The sequence below is a fragment of the Micropterus dolomieu genome, linkage group LG12 (assembly GCF_021292245.1).
Source record: "Micropterus dolomieu isolate WLL.071019.BEF.003 ecotype Adirondacks linkage group LG12, ASM2129224v1, whole genome shotgun sequence".
Lineage (NCBI taxonomy): Eukaryota > Metazoa > Chordata > Actinopteri > Centrarchiformes > Centrarchidae > Micropterus > Micropterus dolomieu.
The window spans coordinates 3,793,971-3,817,249 of record NC_060161.1 but is presented as its reverse complement, the minus strand read 5'-3'; the positions used below and the strand labels follow the sequence as shown (position 1 = coordinate 3,817,249).

The following is a 23,279-nucleotide window of genomic DNA, read 5'->3' as shown; positions in this document are numbered from 1 at the left end:
TGCTGTGATCTGCACATTTACACGTCTACTATTTTCTACAAAAGTAACCGACTGTAGACAATGGACAACTACGTACTTTAGACCTTGTCTCCTGCAGCACCATGACTTTGAGTCACATTATAAAATGTCCTTTATAAACTCTACCTTTACAAATCCATCCTGCTTTAATGCATACAGGGAAGTTGAGCAAGTGTGCTTGATATTCACACTTTTTTTTTTTTTTTTACTTCAACTCATCTCGGTCTCGTCTACAACTTCCATCCATCCATCCATCGTCAACTGCTTATCCTGCGTACAGGGTCGCGAGGTCGTCTACAACTTTTTCCTTCAAATTCAAAACATAATTTATCATTTTGAAAATATTTAAATGTAATACTTATTATTTCCGTTGCTAAAACCCTCCAACCGCGTGTATCTAACTGTCCTCAAACCTCAAGCATTGCTTAGGCATTTGTTAGTAGGTTTAGTCAAGATCATCTTGTTCAGATTTTCCCAGCTTCTTCTACTGAAGCACAATTTGAGCATATGGAGTCCAAACAACTTATCAAAGATCACTTCTCCGATACAAAAAGAGCTTCAACTGACCCCAGCTCTGCCACAACATGACCCGGACATCTCAGCTGACGCCCCCTTTTTGTTTTGTTGCAGTGAAGATATTTTGGGAATGTGGCCTTTTCTCTGCAGAGTCCTAGTTATGCTTAGGGTCTTACCTCTAAAAAACAAACACACACACAAAAGAGTGTGAAAAAGAATAGTAAAGAAAAGTCACTGTTGGTTCAGAGGACGTATGGCAAGTGGTTATGTGGATAAAACATGTCTTGATTTATGAATGGTAATCAGATTTATTTTTTATTGTATGTTAGATAAGTTAATATGTATGTAAAATGTGCCTTGTATTTATGGATTGACTGAATAAAACAGATTGTGTTTTTAGGCTTTCTTTTATTGAGGGGGGGGCGGGGGGTGACTGATGTATAGACTCAGTGAATACCTGTCAACATTGGGATTTGAAATAGTAACTAATAACATAAAAAATGAGTGAAATTTTCAGGCATACGTGAGAATCCCCACATGGCCATTGAAACACAGACAAATCTGGGCTGCGACTAACAATTATTTTCATCATCGACTGATCTGCCGATTATTTTCATGATTAATCAACTAATCGTTAAACCTATAAAACATCAAGAAATTGTGAAATATGCTCATCACAATTTTCCAGAGCCCAAAGTGACGTCTACAAATTGCTTCTTTGGTCCAACCAACAGTCATCATAAATGACAAAGAATAGCAGAAATTCCTCAATTTAAGACGATGAAAACAGCAAATTGTTTAAATGATTAATTGATTATCAAAATAGTTGTTGATTAATTTTCTTTCAACCAACTAATCGAATATCAAATAATCAACTAATCGTTGCAGCTCTTAAGTAGCTAAAAATTGTACTAAAGTTCTTTTACTTTGCAAAAACAAGTAAAAGTGATCATCAAAATAACTACTGGAGTTAGAGTACAAAAGTAATTAGTGAAAAATGACTTCAGTAATGAATAAATTAAGAAATAAAATAAACACTGGGTCTTTCCCCAAAATCTTTTATTTTAACTGAATGTGACTGGAATTATTTCAGCTACTGATGGTCTTCCTCAGGTAAAGGTAAAGAAGCAAACATACAGTTGTATTTATTTGAGGAAAGTCTTCATCTCTTGATTAGATAACCTGTAACATTTTCACCAGGACAATAGCCTACTCCCAGAGTGAACCTCTCAAGTGTGATCAGGGTGCGAACTACAGGGCAGCCAGGAGGAGCTTAGCTCCTCTTAGTAAGACATCAGCTCCCGTAAAAGCAGGATTTGTGATATTTTGGTGGGTCTCTAAAATTATTGACATTAATATTGCCTACATATTGCCATTCATTTCTATATTTCTCTATCATCATGTATCCATGCGTAAATTCAGGAGCGTCAGACTTCATCCAGCCAGAAGGAACGATCACCGACTGTCCGCAGCGGGCTGGAGTTTGGCCTGCCTGCCGAGAATTGCACGCACCTCCAAATACTACTTTTAAACGCTATAATATTCTTTGTGGGGTCCATCAATGGTGTTAAATGATTCAAAGTATATATTTTATGAACATTTAGAGTAATATTTCAATACACTTAGTAGAAGTACCATTCCTTGACATCCAGTAAATATATGTGGTGATAACGCCGTTTGATAAATGAGCACAGCAGACTGTCTGAAAAGGACCTAAAGAGGTGGATGCATAATTCTGTAGATCAAATTTTGTAGGCTACCTGCGGAGATTTGCATCCACCTCTTTACTCAGCATAAATGACCGTTATCACCACATGGTGCATGCAATTCTCTGCAGGCAGGAAGAATTGGGCACAAGACCTGTTGATCTCCTGTCCCTGGTTCGCCCCACCCCCTCTCTGGTACGGGTTGTGTCGCTAGTACGACCGACGAGCTTTAAGTGGTTCGTGATCGTTCCGTCTGGCTGGATATTTGGCATAATCCATGCACTCTTGCAGCTGGGGGCTCTCCGCAGCGCCACGCAACTTCAAAATTCTTCCCTCTCACGGAAAAAAGAAAGGATAGGTCACAAACAGCTGTTGTGTGAAACGTAATTGTAGCAAAATGGCTACATATGATATTAATTATATTTTTCTTCTTATAATAATAAGACAAACATGCCTGATACTTTCACAGTCAGCCCAGGCCTACATGCTTGCAACTATTAATGATTAAGCAGTAAGAATCAGTCATGCCTCCTGCAGACTACATGACTCTCAGCGTTGGCCGATGGCCTTGCCGGGAGTCTTGAAGTTGTGGCGTTCACACTATGTGACTGAACGGTGACAGGGGGTCACACGCTACATGAGCTGACAGACTCTGTCTCTGTCACCTGACGCTGGTCTCCAAACCATGTTTAGTCAAGAAAACACACGTGCAATGTGAAACGGGAAATGACGCTAACCTACACATGACACAGCTGTTGTTGGTTATTATAAAGATAGCAATTATAAAGACAATCAAATCTGGGTGAAAGAATGGATTAGCACATGCAGGTAGCAGGGATTGTCTGAGCTACAGAGAGAGCTGGAGGGGAGTTAAAAATTGTTTTGCGGTGAAAAAGTAGCTGTCTGCTCTGCCAAAAGCCTGCCGTCATTGGCTGGATGTGGATGTCGAGTCGGCCGACACCGCCAGATATTTGGCTAGATATCTGATAGACGTCTGCCATGTGTCAGAAATGTGTCGGGAAGCCGCTTTGATGCGTCGTTTTGTAGTTCACACCTAATGACTGGCGACCGCCAATCGACCACTGATTTACCCCCAATCATAACAGCCTGACGGTCGCCGAGCATACCAAGAGAAGAATTCTTTGGAGCCCCACTGGTGTCATAAAATAAACAAACACAAACTACTACATTAAATAAGTTACTCATTCTTTCAACTGTTTTTGGAGACAGAGCCCGAAAGACCTCTAGTGGGCACTTATATCAACCTGATCTCATCTCAGGCGTCACATATACACGCGTCTATTGTACGCAAAACGGCGATTTAGCGTTGTATGTTACGCTGCTTTCAATAGCGTTGCAACACAAAGGAGGCTAACACTACCGGCTGCTGGGTTAGCCAGTCGACATACATGTATTTACTGACTTAGGTTTAGGCACTAACTTCTGACTAGACTAGTTTTACAAAAATCAGTAAGGGAAACCAAATTACAGCAGACAGGCTGCTAGCTGGTCTCACACCTGTAGTTCTGTTCATCTAGTCGAGACCAGGGGAATCTGACACTGAGACCCACACATCAGGAGACAGCTTCAAACAACATGCTGGCAACTCGTATAAACTCCCACTACAATGTTACAGTAATATTGTTATCAGCTTGACCAGAGACACTCAAAAGATTTAGCGCAGACTTATCAGTAGACATCCCACCCCCAGGGGTCTGCCCAACACTACCATTTGCTGAGCACAGCTAAATGTAATGGAGGATAACGAAAACAGTTAGTGAGCCTGTACTATGGGCTAGTATAAAATAATTGCTCCGCATTTGCTTTGTACCATTATATCATTTCTTGCAGGCTAAAATCAACATTTTGACACAATACCGGTGGTACACAGGATAGTAATATGAGTTGCATCAGTATTTTATAGCATTTTGCACCGGATGACGATAGCAACTTGACGGTGTTAGCCAGCGAGCTAACGTTATCTAACTCGAGCCAACTAAACCGCATCATCACAATTCATTTCACATGCTTTGTAATAATGTAATGTTAGTTTACCTGTGAAATAGCGTAAAACCAACTCTGTGTTAGTTTTGTTGATTCCAAAACAAAGCGGAGGTCTCTCTGTGACTCAAGCCTTCCCCATCGGATTCTCCTTTGGCCTGACGGGCTTCAGCACTTAAAACTGTTTTGATGTTTCATGTTCCACGGAGTTTGTGTTGAAGTCTATGTTGTGCTGGGAAGCTGACCGTTTTTTTGTGTTAGGGAACTCCATGTCATTATCTGCAGTGTTGTTTCTGTGTGTACACAGTACAGAATCAGAAGGCAAGGGGCTCGGGAGCACACATGCAGTCACAGTCTAGGGATTTTGCCGAAAATCCGACTCAGTCTTCGCATAGGAATAGGCATACTGGCCATCAGAGGTGACAGAAAAACCTGGCAAGTGGGTAATTTTGATGTGAGGTTACAACCCCTTCACACACAGGAAATAAAAGATGGATTTGTTTCAATAAAAAACTACATATAGCCCCTTAATCAAAAAGAATCTGTTTTGCTTCTGTGATTAAAGGAGAATAATTATAGATATCAACTTACAGCTACAAACTTCTACTGCTAACTTATTATTGGCCTCCATTTCTCCTCCTGTTTCCTCCCTTTTCTCTCTCTCCCTCTTTCTCTGCCTACATGAAGCTGACTGTGGAAATGTTGTCATCATTCATACTAATGGACTGCTGATATCATTGCTGTCCATTCTGCAGCAACACACAGAGGCCAAAAGCTTGTCTATGAACCCTTTCCTCATGAAGACATACAGGAACAAGTCTGCAAGAGGACTCAACCTACGAAATGTTTGTGACACGATGGTGACGATGTAATCATTTGTGTCTAAAAAAACCATTATGCTGGGCAGGAACAGCAGCGTGTAAATAAGCAGCACCAGAACCAAAACTCCCACAATTCTTCGTTTTTCATCAGAGGGGACCGAGATGGAAGCAGACAGGGCTCTGAGGGTCCCAACCAGGAAGAAGATTAACAGTGGGAAGGGAAGGAGGAGGACAGCGTTAATTATGTATATGACCACACTAACAACGTGAACGAAAAGAACAACACAGACAGACAGAAGAGTAATAACCCAGACCAGGACACAGAGCACCACAGAGCTCTTGATGGTTCGTCTGAAGCGGTACCACAGCGGGTGGACGATGACCAAATACCTGTAACACAAGATGGACACAAAGTCTTTGAGGAGCTTCAGAGTTATAAACTAATATAATGTTCAGACACAGAAGGAGCTCCACACATACTGGATAGACAGACAGATACCTTTCCAGGGCGATGCAGACCATGAAGTAAATACTGGCAATCAGACCAAAGAGGTTAATGCATAAGAAGATGTCATTTATCTGTTCATTATTTGGTGTCACATCAGTGATCATGTAGCAGAACTGAAGGATGTCGGCAATGAGAAGGTTGATGACGTAGATGGGAGCAACATGATCACTTCTCACCTGCAGGAAAACATTGGTAAAAGTCAACAAGCAGTTGGAAACATGTTGTGAAGTTCTAAACAGAGGGTTTATTATATTTTCACTTAATTTATTGAGGTCATGCAATATTTCACCTATCAGATTGCAGAGAAACATAATAATGTGTGTGTGTGTGTGTGTGTGTGTATAGCTCCTACATTAGACCCACCACCACACAGTGAGTGTCACTAACATTATTAGTTGTTATATGAGGGAGGACTTAAAGTAATATAATAGCAAAGTCATATATAACCTGCTTATAATATAAACAGGTAATCATTAAATTATTTACAAATCAAATAATGTACAGTATTAGTCAGGTTTCAATAAAGTAGCTTCATTATAGACCTACCAATCAGACTGACTGAAATATACCAAAAAACAAAAAAAAACATTTAAATTAAAACTATTAACAAGAAGTCCATAAAGAGTTGTGTTTGTCAGGTTCAGTCATCTCACATTTGGGCATTTCCAAGTAAATATGGAAGTTTCTCTGTTTTTAAATTCGGGATGTATTTTTATTATTATTTGTATTATTTTTTTAAAATTTATTTTTCATTCTGTTTCCCCCCTTTTGCCCACATGGTCTCTTCAGTGGAAGAAAGCACATGGCAAACTTCTGGACCATTTTTCTTACAGCTTTACTGAAAGAATAGGGTCGGTTAGTGTGCATCATATTTTATCATTGAAATGGCAGCAGCAAACACATTTTTATGCATTGTCGCGTTTGGTGCAATTTGGAAACATTCAGAATCAATAAACATGCTAAAGAGCAGTTCAGAGCTGAGCTTTGCAGCAGCGACAGAAGGAAATGCTCATGTGGGCAGAGCGGCTTGCCTGGTTGGGGCTTAAATGCTCCAGAATGAATAACTTTGAATAAACTACAGAACAGCCCGAGCCGCTTCGCTCAGCAAAAGCGAGGGCAGGGTACGCTCGCAGAACGAGGCTTATTTGCTCCAATGTTGTAGTGAATTGAATCTATAAATCAGCCCTTGTGAACGGGCTCTGCACTAGTCAGCATAAATACTGTATATGAGCACACAACACCAGCACACAAAAGTCATAAAGAAAATCCAACTAATACAGGCACAAACAAGTTCTTAACCGATTACATTTATACAGCTGAGCTCCGTATCGTCTGTCTGACGGTAACAGTTCATACTGAGAGTGCAGAATGTGGAATTGATCAGAGAGGGTTGTCTTTGCCTGTTTAGGCACGCACTGGTGAAAAACAGAAGAGTATGATGTTCCTTCTGAGAGGTCAAGAGCATACCCAGCCAACATGAGGATTGCAGGTTAAAGTGCTATCAATGTAGATTACATGCAATGGCGTTATGTAATCGGGATACAAAGAAAACTAACTGTTTTCCGTTAGAGTACAGAAAATAAAGATGTAATCAGATTACAGGTATATTCTGAGAAATCGGGGATTACTCATAGGGATTACTTTAAGCAGAAAGTCTCCATGAAACAGAAAAGGCAGTGTTATTTGCCTCTGTATGTTTTTTTTTTTAATAAACAGTGGGTGGTATATGTACGTGTTTCTGTAAAAACACAAATGGGATGTGCCGCAGAGACTGATGCCAGTAGCGCCAAATGTGTGTTTATGCTACGCCCCCACCCTGTCATGCAGACTCTGTGCGGACTGGTTCCAGCTCTCAGTTAGTGAACATGGCAGCTGGATCAGGGCCAAGTACAGCCTCCGAGACTGACAGAGAGCAGTTTGACCTCTGGGAATACAGTACTGAGGTGGTTTTCTTGCTGGGTTTGGTTCTTGGCACCCCGGGGCTGAGTAAGCTAATAGAACCGCTAGCAGCAGGTCCAGTCAACCGAGCTAACCAGCCACAGATACAGGCAGATAGGCTACAGTTAGGGGTTTAGCAAAAAGTAAAGCTATCCATCAGAAATCTCTGTGTAAATCATCTCATACAGTCTATAGTGAACGCAAACACAACGCAAAGCATATCACATAAAAACATCTAAACATGGATTTTGGGAACGGGAGATTTTGTTATTCCTCATTTCTCTAAAAATCCACTGAGCAGAAAACGCATCATTGATACTCTCGTGTTCATTTGCATATTTGGCATTGAAGTAATCCAAAAGTAACTAAAAGTAATCAGATTACATTACATTTATTTTGTGGTACTTGGATTATGTTACTGATTACATTTTTAAACACGTAATTAGTAATTGCATCGGATGGCATTTTTAAAGTAAATTAAGCAATTGTAATTGGCGGGTTGTGCATAACCACCTGACTGTGACCACCAACTGATGTGGGAACAAAAATAATCTCTCTCTTTGTATCTGTTATGCCTATAGAGTAAACTAAACATATCAGAACCATCTGAATGGGTTTGGCCTGGCTCCATGAATGTATAATCTTTTACCAAATTTCCCAATTTCCTTGATTGTTTGTTTCATTAAAACCCAAATAATGCTTTACAAACTTCTGACAAACTTGACAACTATTTGGAACTAAATGGTCCATTAACCTCAAAAGTTTAAGAGAAGGTTTCAATTCAATTCTGGAGGAAATTATTCCTGTAAATGTTTAGATCATTACAAGCCTTTGTCGCAGCCCCCTGACACCTAGCCCCTAAACCAGATCCAGATCCTTTACAGACAGACAGACTGTAGGACAGACACACGACACAGACAGGAAATAAATAACTTCAGTTTCTATCATCATTCCTCATCATTTGTTACATTTAACTTTTATTTAATCAAATAAGAAAAGAATAACAAGTTCTAGTGTGAGGTCATTACTGCAGCCACAGAACATGTTAAAGCTCATTGGTTTAGGACATCTTGCCTGTATCCTGTACTCGATGCTCCACCACTTGTTGAACGCCGCTCTTGTCTAGAGCCCCCTGCAGTGACACCCTTCTTTATTGCATGCCTTTATCTTTTTAGCTGTTCTCTCAAAGCGTTTTAAGGGAAGAGAAAAACCCCCAAAGGACATAAAAAAAACAATTTCTTTAACCTCAGTATTCTGTCCACCTACAGTCCAAAGCTGCCTGCTTGTTATAGTTTCATGTTCATTTATCTGTTTGATACGCTCTACATGTAAGAAATAAAGTAAAGTGACAAAGTTTACCTTTAAAAGCTGCGAGACCCACCTGAATGAGTTCCTACAGCAGTGCCCGATGTTTTGCCCTCTGCATCCAAACCTCAAATACGACAAGTGATAACACGCAGCAGGTTGATGATGATCTACAGCTGCTCTATTAACAAAAAGGAGTGGCGTGAATATGTAAATGATGCATCACATAAATAGAACACGGAGAGAACGTTAACGGGAAACAGAACCGTCGCATTTCTCAGCATTTATTTGAATAAGAAATGCGCATGTGATCCACTCACACTACATGGCCACAATGATGTCACACCTGTTGATGTTTAGTGACATCACTAAAGCCGTGAGGTGCAAGTTCACACAAATACAGTGCATGATGTGAGATATTTACTGCCGCCACTTAAGCAAGATTTCTATCCAGATACTTCCCAAAATTTTCTCAAGCTTAACAATGACAAAACAGAGGTCATCTCGGTTGGACCAAGGCCTCACGGAGAGGCAGTATAGAGCAACTTGGCCTGAGCACTAGTAATCGGGAAGCCAAGAATCTAGATGATGACATTTGAGCCCCATATAGGAAATGTTACTAAAACTGCCTTTTTTCAGTTGCGAAACATTGTAAAGATCAGACCTTCCCTCAGTCAAGTGAATGCATAACTTACATTTTGACTACTGCAACAGCCTTCTCTTCGGCCTTTCCCCAAAACATGAAGCAACTAGTTAGTTTAGAATGTGGCTACAAGGGTACTGAAAGTGAGCACATTACCCCACAGTACACTACACTGGCTATCCGAGCATTATCTAGTTCTTAAAACAGAAAAAAGATTTAGCACCAAATATTTAGGTGACTGCATTAGGGAGCATGTACCTAGTAGACCCATTAGCTCCTCCACTGCTGGTCTTTTAATGATCCCGAAAGTTAACCGTAAAGAAGTGGTGAGACGGATTTTAGCTTCTATGGATGTTGGCTCTGAAACGCCCTACCAGGCAATTTTAGAGAGAAACTCTGAATACCTTCAAAAAACTTGTTAAAATCTACTTATTAAAACATGCTTCCAGGTAGCCTGCTTCCCTCTTATATTTGACCTTTACTGCGTTCTATTATTTCTATCTATCTGTCATCTTTTACTATTGCTTGTTTTGTTTTAGTATGGTCTTCATGTGTCTGATTGAGTTGTTACTTGATTTTATGTACAACACTTTGAGCTGCAAATCTTTGTACAAAAATGTGTTGTATAAATGAAATTGTTATGCTGTTATTATAATACTTTGGTGACTTGAGTAACAGCAGAATTGTTCTGGGACAGCTGTGCTGTCTTCTGCACCGTTTGCTCCACCTGTTTAACGTCCCTTTCGGGGAGGAGGCTTGTCATTTTGACTCTGTGCACCAACAACCAACCTTTACAGGAAGGAATCTGCCTGTCTAATCTGAAACTGTCTACGACTTGTCTTTGGATACATGTCTGTCCCTCTTGTAGACCTTTTCATCAATAATCATATTGACACAATCATTTAAACTCTAATGTCTTAGCTGTTGGGGATCAACATACGGGCAGGTTTGGTTATTAGCTGAATATCAAAGATATTCTAGAAATATTAATAAAGTTATTAATATTTAGGATTATTATTATTAGGATTCATTAGGATTAATAAATATGGGGCAACAACCCAGAACCGGGGACCAATGGTCAAATCTCAAAGCAGTCTCAAAAAAGGGCCGTGACCACGCGGGTAGCTCGTTGACTAGTTCAAAATGGAAGTTCAATTAAAACACGGGAAGCAAGATTTCCTGTCTTTGTTGTAAAACTATGACTACACCTTATCACACAAAAACAAATTATAGAATAAAAAAGGACATGTGACAAAGTGTACCTTTTGAAAGCTGCATGACAACAATGACCAGAATGAGTTCTATACATAGTGTGATGGTTTGTGTTTTGCATAGAAACTGCTTCTAAAGAAATGAAGGCAGGCATGAACAGTATATGTAAAGTAGTACAGGCTGTTGTTGGTACAGTCTGTGAAAACAAATTTTGAGGACAATAAAATAATGAATCTGAATCTGTATATTTAACATTTGTAAGCCACCAGCTTATATAACAATCCAGTTTAATGTTGAAGTTGAAGCTGATTGTTTCTTATTTCTTATGTCTTTCATGATGTCTTTCCTATGTTGTTGTTGTCTATTTCCAGTATTACCTGACAGTGTTATTTAATAAAACATAATAACACTTCCTGATGATGTGTGGACATGTTCTGTAGATGTGACGTGAGGCCATACTGCAGACACATCAAGAAGAATTTTAGCCATCTACTTGAGTGATTTGAGGTGCAGAGCATTGTTCTGCAGTCGATGGTCCTCCTGTTGAATCCCCTTCTGCCCTCTGACTTTGGGGATGGAGGCTTGTGGAGGCCAGTTGCTGAAACACCTGCACATTTCATTGTTTGCAATTCAGCAAATGATGTGAAATGAACTGAACATTGACACATTCACAATGTCTAACAACACTAATATACAGACAGACATATATATATATATATATCGAATTAAACTCATGTGTTACAACTATGCTCACTCTCTCTCAGCTGGATGGTTTAGAAGGGACAGCAAATCACAGTTTGCATATTCATTTGCATTCCCCGGACCACGACAATGGGTTTCCTTTCCATGAAAAAATGACATGTGTTCCTGGAGATTAGTGTCCTAAGGCTAGCACGCCCTAAACATGTCTCTCCACCAAAATGATAGGCGATGGATACCACTTGGTTCATTAGGGCTCCTGGCTGTTGTAATAACAGTTGTTATGGTTGTCTGAGTCCCCTGAGGCCAAGTCTGGATGCCCGGCTCTGGCCTTTGTCAGGCCAAATGTGAGAGTTTGTTCCTTCTCCTGGGAAGATATGAAAGGACAGCATTGTATTCGTCTTTCAAATAATCTGTCCTCCCTATCCAGAGTACATTGCTGTCCTTGAAAGAGTGCCCTTTGTCATTCAAATGTAAGTACCTGCTGAGGCCCCGTCCACACTACTCCGTTGTAGTTTAGCAACAAAGAATTAAAACGAATAGGATCTCTGTCGGGAGGCACGGTGGTGCAGTGGTTAGCGCCGTCGCCTCACAGCAAGAAGGTCGGCCCCGGCCTTTCTGTGTGGAGTTTGCATATACTCCCCGTGTCTGCGTGGGTTCTCTCCAGGTGCTCCGGCTTCCTCCCATCGTCCGTTGTTTGTCTATGCGATGGACTGGCGACTTGTCCAGGGTTTTTCCCCCGGCCTTTTGCCCAATTTCAGCTGGACGGACGATCTCTGTCCACACCAGTGTTTTTGCTGCATATCAGAGTTGATCTCCATCTTTACTAAAACGACCAAAAAACGAACATCTAGTGGCCGTCCACGTACACTGGGCATGCACGTGCCGGTGTAAACATGAAGCAGATGGTCTCTCTCTTAAGTAGTTACAGAAGAATTGAAGAATTAAGTAATGCAGATGAAGAACCGGCTGTGGCGGCGGAAAACAGACTGGGAGTCGTTGCAAAGTAAACAGCGACATGCACAGGACACCTGGCAGATAAGTTTTATTTGCACGGTATAAAATTTTTTAAGAAAAACATCAAATCAAAAACTCTGTCAGCAGCATCGTGTTTCTGCTTTGCATGACTTAAGACCCAATCAGAGAGCCGAGTGTGACCGTCTACATCATCGTTTCCAAAGTCCTCCGTTTTTGTCCGTATTCACTAAAACGCCCTCCGGAGTTTTGAAATGCTAAAACGGGGTCGGCAGCGTTTCCAAACTTCTCCGCTTTAGGTCTTCGTTTTCGCTGTTTTTGTCTGGACGGGAGGCGCAAACATAGCAAAAGGTCTCCGTTTAAAAACCAAAACGCAGTGTGGACGGGGCCTGAGTCTTAACCTGAGTTGTATAACGGTTGTTTAGTTGTTGTCTACGCAGCCAATGGGGAGGTTCCTGGAACTTGTCCTGTGTAGCGTCTCATCTGTAGCGTGTCATCACTAACGGCTTTAGGTATGCTGGAAGCTGCAGTGATGTTGACAGGTACCCATCCTGCTTCTCTCACACATTACAATCTGAAAGACACCTGTGATTGTGCTAAAGTTACAATTTGTGTTGAAATCACAAAAATCCTACACAATCCTACACAAACACACACACACGAAGATCAATATAAACCTTAATGTCAGCTAATGGAAATTTGTCTTCGCCATCAGTGCCGCACAGGCTGCAGTTAGAAACAAAACCTATACAGACTTGACAGTCACACACATGAACACTGTCAGTTCCATACATTTACATTGTATTGTAGATAGAAGTCCACATCCTTCATTAATTTAATTAATTTAATTAATTTAATTATTAACCTAATTAATAGTTTAGTATATTTATTGAGACTGAATTAGGTATTTGTCTGTCAATCTCTTGTTTCAAGAGTGGTGCCCATTTGTATTAAATAATAGTAATAATATTACATTATTTAATATAAATCTTGATGCCATTTGAACCCTAATCCCCAACAATACACACACACAAACACACAAAAAAGTCAGGGGTCAGCAGAGCAGAGAGGCCAGGCTATAGAAGTGAACCAGGTGAAGTGAAGATAACTCCAAGATTACTTGAATTAACAACAACAACAACAACGCTGTTTACTGTAAGTAAATGTAATAAATCCTTAGCGAGTAAAAAGACACCACAGGAATGTGTATATAGTATAGAGGACATGACTTTGCTGTTGGAAACATTACTGTTGCTGCTTTAGAAACAACATTAAAATATTCAGTTCAAATCCGGTTCTGTCTTTTTTTTGTCAGAATAAAATATTTTGTAAAAGGCAATTTAATTAATGAAAAAAAAAAACAATTAGAGTATTGACAAAGAACATATGAGAGTAGTAGGATTGATAAAATCCTAATAATCCTAAACACCACTACAATTTGTCACACATTTTAATTTCCTCAAATGATCACCTGTAGGCCCCTTGGACTCACTACATTGAAATCCTATCAATCAGAATCAGAAAGCGTTATTTTCGTTAAACGTAGTTCAGTCAACATCACTGAATATGTCAAGAAACTCATCAAAATCATTAGTGGTGGTTCAGTTTTCCAATTTCCTCAAACATTGGTAGCGTCTTTCATAAATCGAGTCCAGGTTAAGTAACATAAATCTTGATTATTTGATGATTTGTGTGTTTATTGTCGTTGTTGGACAGGAGAGGAAACAATGCAGTAGAGAGCAGAGCAGCACAGCAAAGATTAGCAGGATGTTTTTGGAATACATGGTATGAACCACCTACTTTAAAGCTTTATGAACTAAATCAACTTAACCTGAACTATCTTAATTTTGATTATGAAGTAAACTGCAACAATTTTTTCCCGCAATTTCTGGTCACTTTAACACTTCCACACTCCAATACCTGCCTTTTCCCTCCAGGATGAATCAGGATCCTTTCAGACAGACTGACACATACTGGAAACACAGTCATATAAATCATCATCTTCACACGGGTAAGATCCCCATGTCTTATTTCATGGTCACATATAAGACAGCATGACTTCATTTTGTAGACATCAGAGCTGTTGTGCTGTGAAGTGATGCTGATGTAGTCAAAGATGTAAAAAATATCTAAGTTGTTCCACAAGATGGTGATGTTGCAGTCCATCAGTGAGCTGTTATTGCTGTATAGCTGTCATACAGTGAGGCGCTGTAGGCATCTGCAGAGTGAGGTTGCAGGTTACTTAGTGTGTTTATTTACCTGATCTAAAATATTGAACTTCAATATTTAACTGTAATGTACAGTGCAGTAAAGCAACTCAGAACATTTACTTTTTTATTGTATTTTGAGGTATTTGCATTACTTAGCATTTATATATTCTCTTACTGTATACTTAAACATTGCACTTCTTACTACACTGCCTTTATAGTAACTTTATTTAAAAATGTTTCACATAAAGACACATGATAACACTGTATTTACCCCGCATTGTTAAAGAGAAAACCGTCGGTTCCCAACCTTTCTGGCTCGCGACCCCACAAGCCGTGTGTAGTTGGGGCCACTGGACTAAACCTATGAATAGTAAAAATTAGTTCCACCTTCTACTACTACTGCTGCTTCATTATGTGTAGCTCAGATATAAAAATTCCACCTCTGGTAATCACTGTCCATCCATCGTGACTGCATTTGACCATCAAGTGTCACTGATGTAAACACAGGGTCCGCCTCCTCTTGTGATCAGTCAGCGCAGAACTTGTTCCAGGGTCTCTGTAAAGTTGTGGGCACAGCCGTTACTGATTTGTTTTTTAGCCCGAGTCTTATTTCATCTCTTTTATTTTCCTGTGACCTGCCATTAGGAGTAGGCTGGATAGTGGAATAGCCTTAGGGCAGGTTCACACCTAAAGGTCAGGCGTTGTGGTACTACAGAATCTCCCCACTTCCTTGTGTTCTTTTGTTCCACCCTTCCCTGTGTTTTCTGTCTGTCCTCCCTGTCTGTGTCTGTCTGGGCGTGGCTACACGCTCTGGCTCCAGCGGCACACCTGGTCCTCATTCCACTAATCAAGCTCCTGCAGTATTTCAACCCCAGTCCTCCTCACATTCTTTGCCAGATTGTTAGTTAACCACATGTGGTACATGCGTCAAGGCCAACTATCTACTCCTGTAAGACTCCTTGCAATTTCTGTGTCTCCCTGGATTAACCTGTTTTTCTCTGTGCCCGGGATCACACTACCTCCGGGACCTCTGCTGAACGCCACACCCCGCTCAGCTCACATCTTTCCTGGACAAACTCCCCTCCTCCGTGTTCTCCATTCTGCCCTGTTGGAACCTACCACCCAGTCTCCCGCCGCACTTTGAGTCCTTAAGTTCTTGTATTACGACATCAGGTTTCTAATCCAACTAGTGTGAGGATGATGCCTTGTTTCAATTTTCAAACTTGTCCGGTTTGCGTTCACAAAGGCAAAACTCAAATGATCCAGACATTGTAAATAAAGCCACGTGGTGGAAATGGCGTTTGATAATCTACACTGTCAAACATCAGCTCACTCCCCATTAATGAAGCCATCATACCTGTCTACACGCTGGTAAAATTGTATAACTGCTCTTAAAAGTAATCTCTTCAAATTAGCATACTCACTGTAACAAGGCACAATACTGATTTCCATTTGATTTCTGATGTTTTACAGGCATTGTTTTTCAATACTATTTTTTTTTTTTGATGATGCAATGTTTTCTTATGTTTCATTTTGTCATTGCTGCTTTTATGCATTTTATTACGTGTTGTTTTTATCTCTTGTTCCATCAAATAAAATGTATTATTATTATTATTATTATTATTATTATTATTGGTCATACAGTTGTCAGGTTATGAATAATGACTAACAGGTAGAGACAGGATGAAAAGGAGGCGTCTTGTACAGCAATGACTCAGGGCTTACAGGTGAAACTCGAAAAATTAGCATATCGTGCTAAAGTTCATTTATTTCAGTAATTCAACTTATACGGTGAAACTAATATATTATATAGACTCATTACATGCAAAGTGAGATATTTCAAGCCTTTATTTGACATAATTTTGATGATGATTGCGTACAGCTTATGAAAACCCCAAATTCAAAATCCAAGAAAATTATTATATTGTGAAAAGGTTGAGTATTGTAGGCTCAAAGTGTCCCACTCTAATCAGCTAATTAATCCAAAACACCTGCAAAGGGTTCCTGAGCCTTTAATTGGTCTCTCAGTCTGGTTCAGTGGAAGAAGACTGCTGACCTGACAGTTGTGCAGAAAACCATCATTGACACCCTCCACAAGGAGGGAAAGCCTCAAAAGGTAATTGCAAAGTTGGATGTTCTCAAAGTGCTGTATCAAGGCACATTAATAGAAAGTTAAGTGGAAGGGAAAAGTGTGGAAGAAAAAGGTGCCCAAGCAGCAGGGATGACCGTAGCCTGGAGAGGATTGTCAGGAAAAGGCCATTCAAATGTTTGGGGGAGCTTCACAAGAGTGGACTGAGGCTGGAGTTACTGCATCAAGAGCCACCACACACAGACGGGTCCTGGACATGGGCTTCAAATCAAGCCGCTCCTGAATAACAAACAGCGTCAGAAGCGTCTTACCTGGACTAAAGAAAACAAGAACTGGTCTGTTTTTCAGTGGTCCAAAGTCCTCTTTTCTGATGAGAGCAAATTTTGCATCCCATTTGGAAACCAAGGTCCCAGAGTCTGGAGGAAGAACGGAGAGGCACACAATCCAAGATGCTTGAAGTCCAGTGTGAAGTTTCCACAGTCTGTGTTGGTTTGGGGAGCCACGTCATCTGTTGGTGTTGGTCCACTGTGCTTTATTAAGTCCAGAGTCAGCGCAGCCGTCTACCAGGACATTTTAGAGCACTTTATGCTTCCTTCAGCAGACGAGCTTTATGGAGATGCTGACTTCATTTTCCAGCAGGACTTGGCACCTGCCCGCACTGCCAAAAGTACCAAAACCTGGTTCAGTGACCATGGGATTACTGTGTTTGATTGGCCAGCAAACTGGCCTGACCTGAACGCATTGCCAAGAGAAAGATGAAAGACATGAGACCAAACAATGCAGAAGAGCTGAAGGCCGCTATTGAAGCATCCTGGTCTTCCATAACAGCTCAGCGGGCCACGCCGCAGTGAGGCAGTAATTCATGCAAAACGGGCCCAAACCAAGGACTGAGTACATATGCATGATTATACTTTTCAGAGGGCTGACATTTCTCTATTTAAAGTCCCTTTTTTTTTTTATTGATTTCATGTAATATTCAAATTTTCTGAGATCAAATAAAGGCTTGAAATATCTCACTTCGCATGTAATGAGTCTATAAATATTAGTTTCACCTTTTACTAAAAAAAAAACTTGCACGATATGCTAATTTTGAGTTATAACTGTGGGATCACTGTCACACTCTTCTGAATAGACATAATGAACTGTTCAGTCATCAGCTGCCATAAAAAGTACTGAGCCAAAGAATGCCCGATTGCACATCTGTGACTCGGTTTTTTTCTGGTGTTTGGCCTCTGCCTATGTTGTTGCTGTTTTGCAACATGTCTGCGCTTGCCTGTGTCTTAATTACCTCATGTGCTCCACCTGGGGCCTGTACCACAAAGTCAACCCAGGCTTTCCCAATCCAGCCGTGAACGCATTCACATAAAAGAGGTGGCGTTGGCAGCAGATGACAAATCGCACAAACAAGTCCACTGGCAACACAGCATCATATTTTACAAAGGAAGAGCTAACTGTTTTATTAGACAAACAGACGTAGTCACACGAAGTAACACGGCTGCAGCTGACACATGCAGGAAGACAGAATATTGAGGACAGAGTGAATGCATAAGTTAAGAGGCATAGTAATATGAATGTGTTCGTTTAATGTGTTCTCATGGTTTGTAAGCTCAGCTGTGTGTCGGCGTTTCCACATTAAAACCCTCGGGCACTGAATAAGTGGTCTTTTTTCATCTCACTGTTAAGAACTACTTGTCACTTCAAAAATCTGATTCATTTATTTAATTCACTCAAATCTGTTCCAAACATTGTTCTAAATTTACTTCATAAAGCAATAAAACAAAAAATCCATTCATGCCGTAAAAGGTGACGACTTGACAGGCCAGTCGTTCTGCTTGTTTTCTGTTGTGTAAATGTTTGCTTGTTCCATCAGCCCGTTTCTGGTCGTAGATGTTGAGTGTTCTGCTTGCTCTGTGGTTTTTGGAATACCTGCTATGTTTTTATTGTAATCATGAGTTTTTGAGTTTAATAACCCTTGCCTGTGCACCCAGCCTGAATCCGGACATTTGGAAGGGATCATGTGACCGACCAAACGGGTATTTTTGGCTAAGGAGAAGGAACTTAGATGTGAGCTCTGAATACAGTTGAAATGACTCAACACTGAATTTTTTAATTTTTATTTTCAGTTTGTATCATGTATGATGATCCTAACTGTGTACACTGTGCAGCTTATCAAGTCATTACTTTAAGCTTTTAGCAGTTTATCTTCCTAAAATGCAGTTTGCTAGTTTCCAAAGTGTCCCCTGCAGAAAGCCGAGGTATTTAAAGAAACAGTCTGACAGTTTGGGAAATCTGCTTGTTCTTGTTGGATCTCTGCTAATAATAAGCTAAAGTTTAAAAAGGGGAAACATACAGCAGACTTTACTAACTTCTACTGAAACATGTTGGTCTGATCTGTAGTGACTGTCCCTGTCACACTTTATCATTTCTGCCCCAAATTATTATCTAAAGTCTTTAAGAGTTGTGAGGAAACCTCATTTGGTCAGAAAGTGCAGGATGCCTCCCTGCTAACAGCAGGTTGGGCTTTATGTTCATATAGACAATAGAGATTTGTCAACCAGCAGAGATTTTGTTGAACCTTCATTTATCAGCTTTTAATTCACTGAGTTGCTCAAAGACAAACATTCACAGTTTGGACTACAAACTGATTTTTATTGGATTTCCAGAAAATGTACAATTTCATATAAACTGACTAACTGTAGTATATCTATCCTTTCTATTGGCCTCCTGTTTCCTCCCCTTTCTCTCTCTCCCTCTTTCTCTGCCTACATGAAGCTGACTGTGGAAATGTTGTCATCATTCATACAGGTGGACTGCTGATATCTTTGCTGTTCATTCTGCAGCAACACACAGAGGCCAAAAGCTTGTCTATGATCCCTTTCCTCATGAAGACATACAGGACTAAGTCTGCAAGAGGACTGAACTTAACAAAGATCAGAGAGAGGCTGTCGAGGGTCTCGTCATAGTCTACTTCCAGATACCAAATTATGCTGGGCAGGAACAGCAGAGTGTAAATAAGCAGCACCAAAACCAAAATTCCCACAATTCTGCGTTTTTCATCAGAGGGGACCGAGATGGAAGCAGACAGGGCTTTGAGGGTCCCAACCAGGAAGAATATGAACAGTGGGAAGGGAAGGAGGAGGAGAACGGCTGAGATTGTGTCTGTGCCAACATTTTCAGGAAAAAAATTGTAAAGAAAAAAACAGACAAGAGAAAGGACCCAGACCAGGACACAGACCACCACAGAGGTCTTGATGGTTCGTCTGAAGCGGTACCACAGCGGGTGGGCGATGAACAAATACCTGTAATACAAGATGGACACAAAGTCTTTGAGGAGCTTCAGAGTTATAAACTAATATAATGTTCAGACACAGAAGGAGCTCCACACATACTGGATAGACAGATAGATACCTTTCCAGGGCGATGCAGACCATGAAGTAAACACTGGCAATCAGAGCAGAGAGGTAAATATAATAGAAGATGTCATATAACTTCATATCCACATTTGGTACCACCTCTACGATCATAGAGAAGAACTGAATGAGGTCGGCAATGAGAAGGTTGATGAGGTAGATGGGAGCAACATGATCACTTCTCACCTGCAGGTAAAAGTAAACAAGCAGTTGGAAACATGTTGTGAAGTTGAATCCACTGTGAGACACCAATGTGTACCTGAGCAAGACACTTACACCCTAGTTGCTCCAGAGGCGTGCAACCTCTGACATACAAAGCAATTGTAAGCCGCTTTGGATAAAAGCGTCAGCTAAATTAATAAGTGTAAGTGTAATCTCCTCTTCTTCGCGCTCATATTCCAATGTACCTGTACCAGGAAGGAAAATAGCAGAAGAAAAAAAAAAAACAATGAACACTTACTGTGTGTGTGTTTGTAAGACTAAAAGTGTGTGTTGATATTGATGTTGTGTGTGGGTTTTATGGCAATCCATCAAATAGTTTAAGAACCAAACAACAAAATTTCACAATTTACTTGGTCAGGTTCTTCAGTTGTATCTAAGTTTATAGATCATTACAAGCCTTTTTCCAAGCCCCCTGACACCTAGCACCAAGGACAGATACATGACACAGACAGGAAATAAACTCTCAGTCAGAATGTACATACCATATAATAAAGAGCATAGATGGCAACGAGGGTCAAAGGAATGCCGATAGCAACAATTATGTATGTCAGCACATTAATAATGAATGGATAACCATAATGCTGGTCGGTGGAGGTGATGTTGCTGTAATTCTGGTAGTTGGAGGTAACGTTGCTGTAGTTAAAGCTTTGGTTCTGTGAGGTGCTGTAAATGTAGAGACCTTCCATTCTTCAGAGTGAAACCTGTTGTTTGAGAGATCAGGTTATTAAAAAAGGGAGCAGGTTTTTAAATATCTACCCAACATTGTTCAGTGACATCACTAAAGCTGTGAGGTACAAGTTTACCCACAGTCATATCAAATCAAAAACTGCTGTCTTTTTAGTTTCTATCGTCATTCCTCAACATTCTTTTCATTTACATAACTTTTATTTAATCAAATACAAAAAGAATAACAAGTTCTAGTGGACAGATATTTTAGTTCTGATGTGAGGTCATTACTGCTTCGTCCAGCTGTTTCAGTAAGTTAATGCTCATTGGTTTAGGACATCTTGCCTGTCTCCTGTACTCGATGCCCCACCACTTGTTGAACGCCCCTCTGCCCTCTGAGTTTGGATGACGACGATTACATGACTGATTAATCCACTGAAAGATTGTGCACTCTTCTATGTTGGTGTTTATTTTGACATTATTTTTGGAACAAACATTTTTTGCATATCAACCCCGTCTCCCTCTGTCCTCATGTCCTGTTTGTCTCTGTTTACTGTAATAAAAGGTTAAAATGGCCCCCAAAACAGGAACTAACTATACTTAGAAGTTACGATCTGCTAGAGTCAACTTGAACCTGGGTGTGAGTGCAGTAAAGTGGGCTTATGGACAGAACAAACAGAATCACTAAGCTGTTTCTTTAACTGAATCATTTTTAGCTATCTTCTCAAAGTGTTTAAAGGTTATGTGTGTAAGAATTAGTGGCATCTAGTGGTGAGGTTGCGAATTCCAACCAACTGTCTAGTCTACAGTTATCTTTGATAGCAGTGCTGAAATAGATCTCAGTCATGACAGCAATGGCTCACATAATCACTTCCTTCTTTAATGGTTTGCCTGCAAAATAGAAGCCCAAGAACGTTTTTTACAGCAATACTATATTTCGAGTTAAATTGAGATTTTACTAAATTCTGATTAAAAAAGAGTCTGTAGCTTGCTTGACACACCTCTGAAAGAGCCTCAGAAAAAAAAATGTGATTCCTCTAAATATCCTCTGCCATAGAAATACTGGGGAAATGAAAAGCATCCGTAGGTTGATGGATTTGGATGAAACACCGGAACACACACACACACACACACACACACACACACACACACACACACACACACACACACACACACACACACATTGTTGTGAGCATGAGGAACAGTTGCTGCATGATCAGTTTGTTGAAGAAAGGGGGGGAAAAAAAAAAGAATTATCCCAACATGGGATTGAACATGCAATCTTCTAGTAGAGCAACTTGCACTTTACCAACTGAGCTAACCAAACACATTATATCTAGTCTACAGGTGCTGGTCATACAATTAGAATATCATCCAAAAGTTTTATTTCAGTAATTCCATTCAAAAAGTGAAACTTTGATATTATATTCATTCATTACACACAGACTGATATTGATGTTTATTTCATTTTATTGTGATGATGACTGACAACTATAGAAAATCCCAAATTCAGTATCTCCGAAAATTAGAATATTAAGACCAATACAAAAAAAGGATTTTTAGAAATGTTGGCCAACTGAAAAGTATGAACATGTACAGCACTCAATACTTAGTTGGGGCTCCTTTTGCCTGAATTACTGCAGCAATGCGGCGTGGCATGGAGTCCATCAGTCTGTGGCACTGCTCAGGTGTTATGAGAGCCCGGGTTGTTCTGATAGTGGCCTTCAGCTCTTCTGCATTGTGGAACGTGCAACGTGGATTCTGTGCCTCTCCTCTCTTCCTCTAGACTCTGGGACCTTGATTTCCAAAGGAAATGCAAAATTTACTTTCATCAGAGAACATAACTTTGGACCACTCAGCAGCAGTCCAGTCCTTTTTGTCTTTAGCCCAGGCGAGACGCTTCTGACGCTGTGTCTTGTTCAAGAGTGGCTTGACACAAGGAATGCGACAGCTGAAGCCCATGTCTTGCATACGTCTGTGCGTGGTGGTTCTTGAAGCACTGACTCCAGCTGCAGTCCACTCTTTGTGAATCTCCCCCCACATTTTTGAATGGGTTTTGTTTCACAATCCTCTCCAGGGTGCAATTATCCCTATTGCTTGTACACTTTTTTCTACCACATCTTTTCCTTCCCTTTGCCTCTCTATTAATGTGCTTGGACACAGAGCTCTGTGAACAGCCAGCCTCTTTAGCAATGACCTTTGTGTCTTGCCCTCCTTGTGCAAGGTGTCAATGGTCGTCTTTTGGACAGCTGTCAAGTCAGCAGTCTTCCCCATGATTGTGTAGCCTACAGAACTAGACTGAGAGACCATTTAAAGGCCTTTGCAGGTGTTTTTAGTTAA

At 40.4% G+C, this 23,279-nt stretch overlaps 2 protein-coding genes and 1 long non-coding RNA gene across 3 annotated transcripts; all 3 read right to left on the bottom strand.

Moving 5' to 3' along the window:
* Window positions 1-4,953: 4,953 nt before the first annotated feature.
* LOC123980691 (proteinase-activated receptor 2-like) lies at window positions 4,954-10,219 on the bottom strand. The gene is made up of 3 exons (XM_046065208.1): window positions 10,115-10,219; window positions 5,562-5,746; window positions 4,954-5,452 (listed from the first exon to the last, which is right to left on the bottom strand). The coding sequence occupies exons 1-3, from the start codon at window positions 10,217-10,219 to the stop codon at window positions 4,954-4,956; spliced, it is 789 nt and encodes a 262-aa protein (XP_045921164.1).
* A 4,213-nt stretch (window positions 10,220-14,432) lies between these two features.
* LOC123980036 lies at window positions 14,433-15,122 on the bottom strand. Its single transcript, XR_006827357.1, has 3 exons — window positions 14,993-15,122; window positions 14,824-14,913; window positions 14,433-14,560 (listed from the first exon to the last, which is right to left on the bottom strand). It is a non-coding gene; the product is annotated as an uncharacterized LOC123980036 (long non-coding RNA).
* Window positions 15,123-19,362: 4,240 nt separating this feature from the next.
* LOC123980690 (G-protein coupled receptor 4-like) lies at window positions 19,363-20,959 on the bottom strand. The gene is made up of 3 exons (XM_046065207.1): window positions 20,756-20,959; window positions 20,050-20,237; window positions 19,363-19,940 (listed from the first exon to the last, which is right to left on the bottom strand). Exons 1-3 carry the CDS (start codon window positions 20,957-20,959, stop codon window positions 19,439-19,441), a joined length of 894 nt encoding a protein of 297 aa, XP_045921163.1. The 3' UTR covers window positions 19,363-19,438.
* Window positions 20,960-23,279: the final 2,320 nt, after the last annotated feature.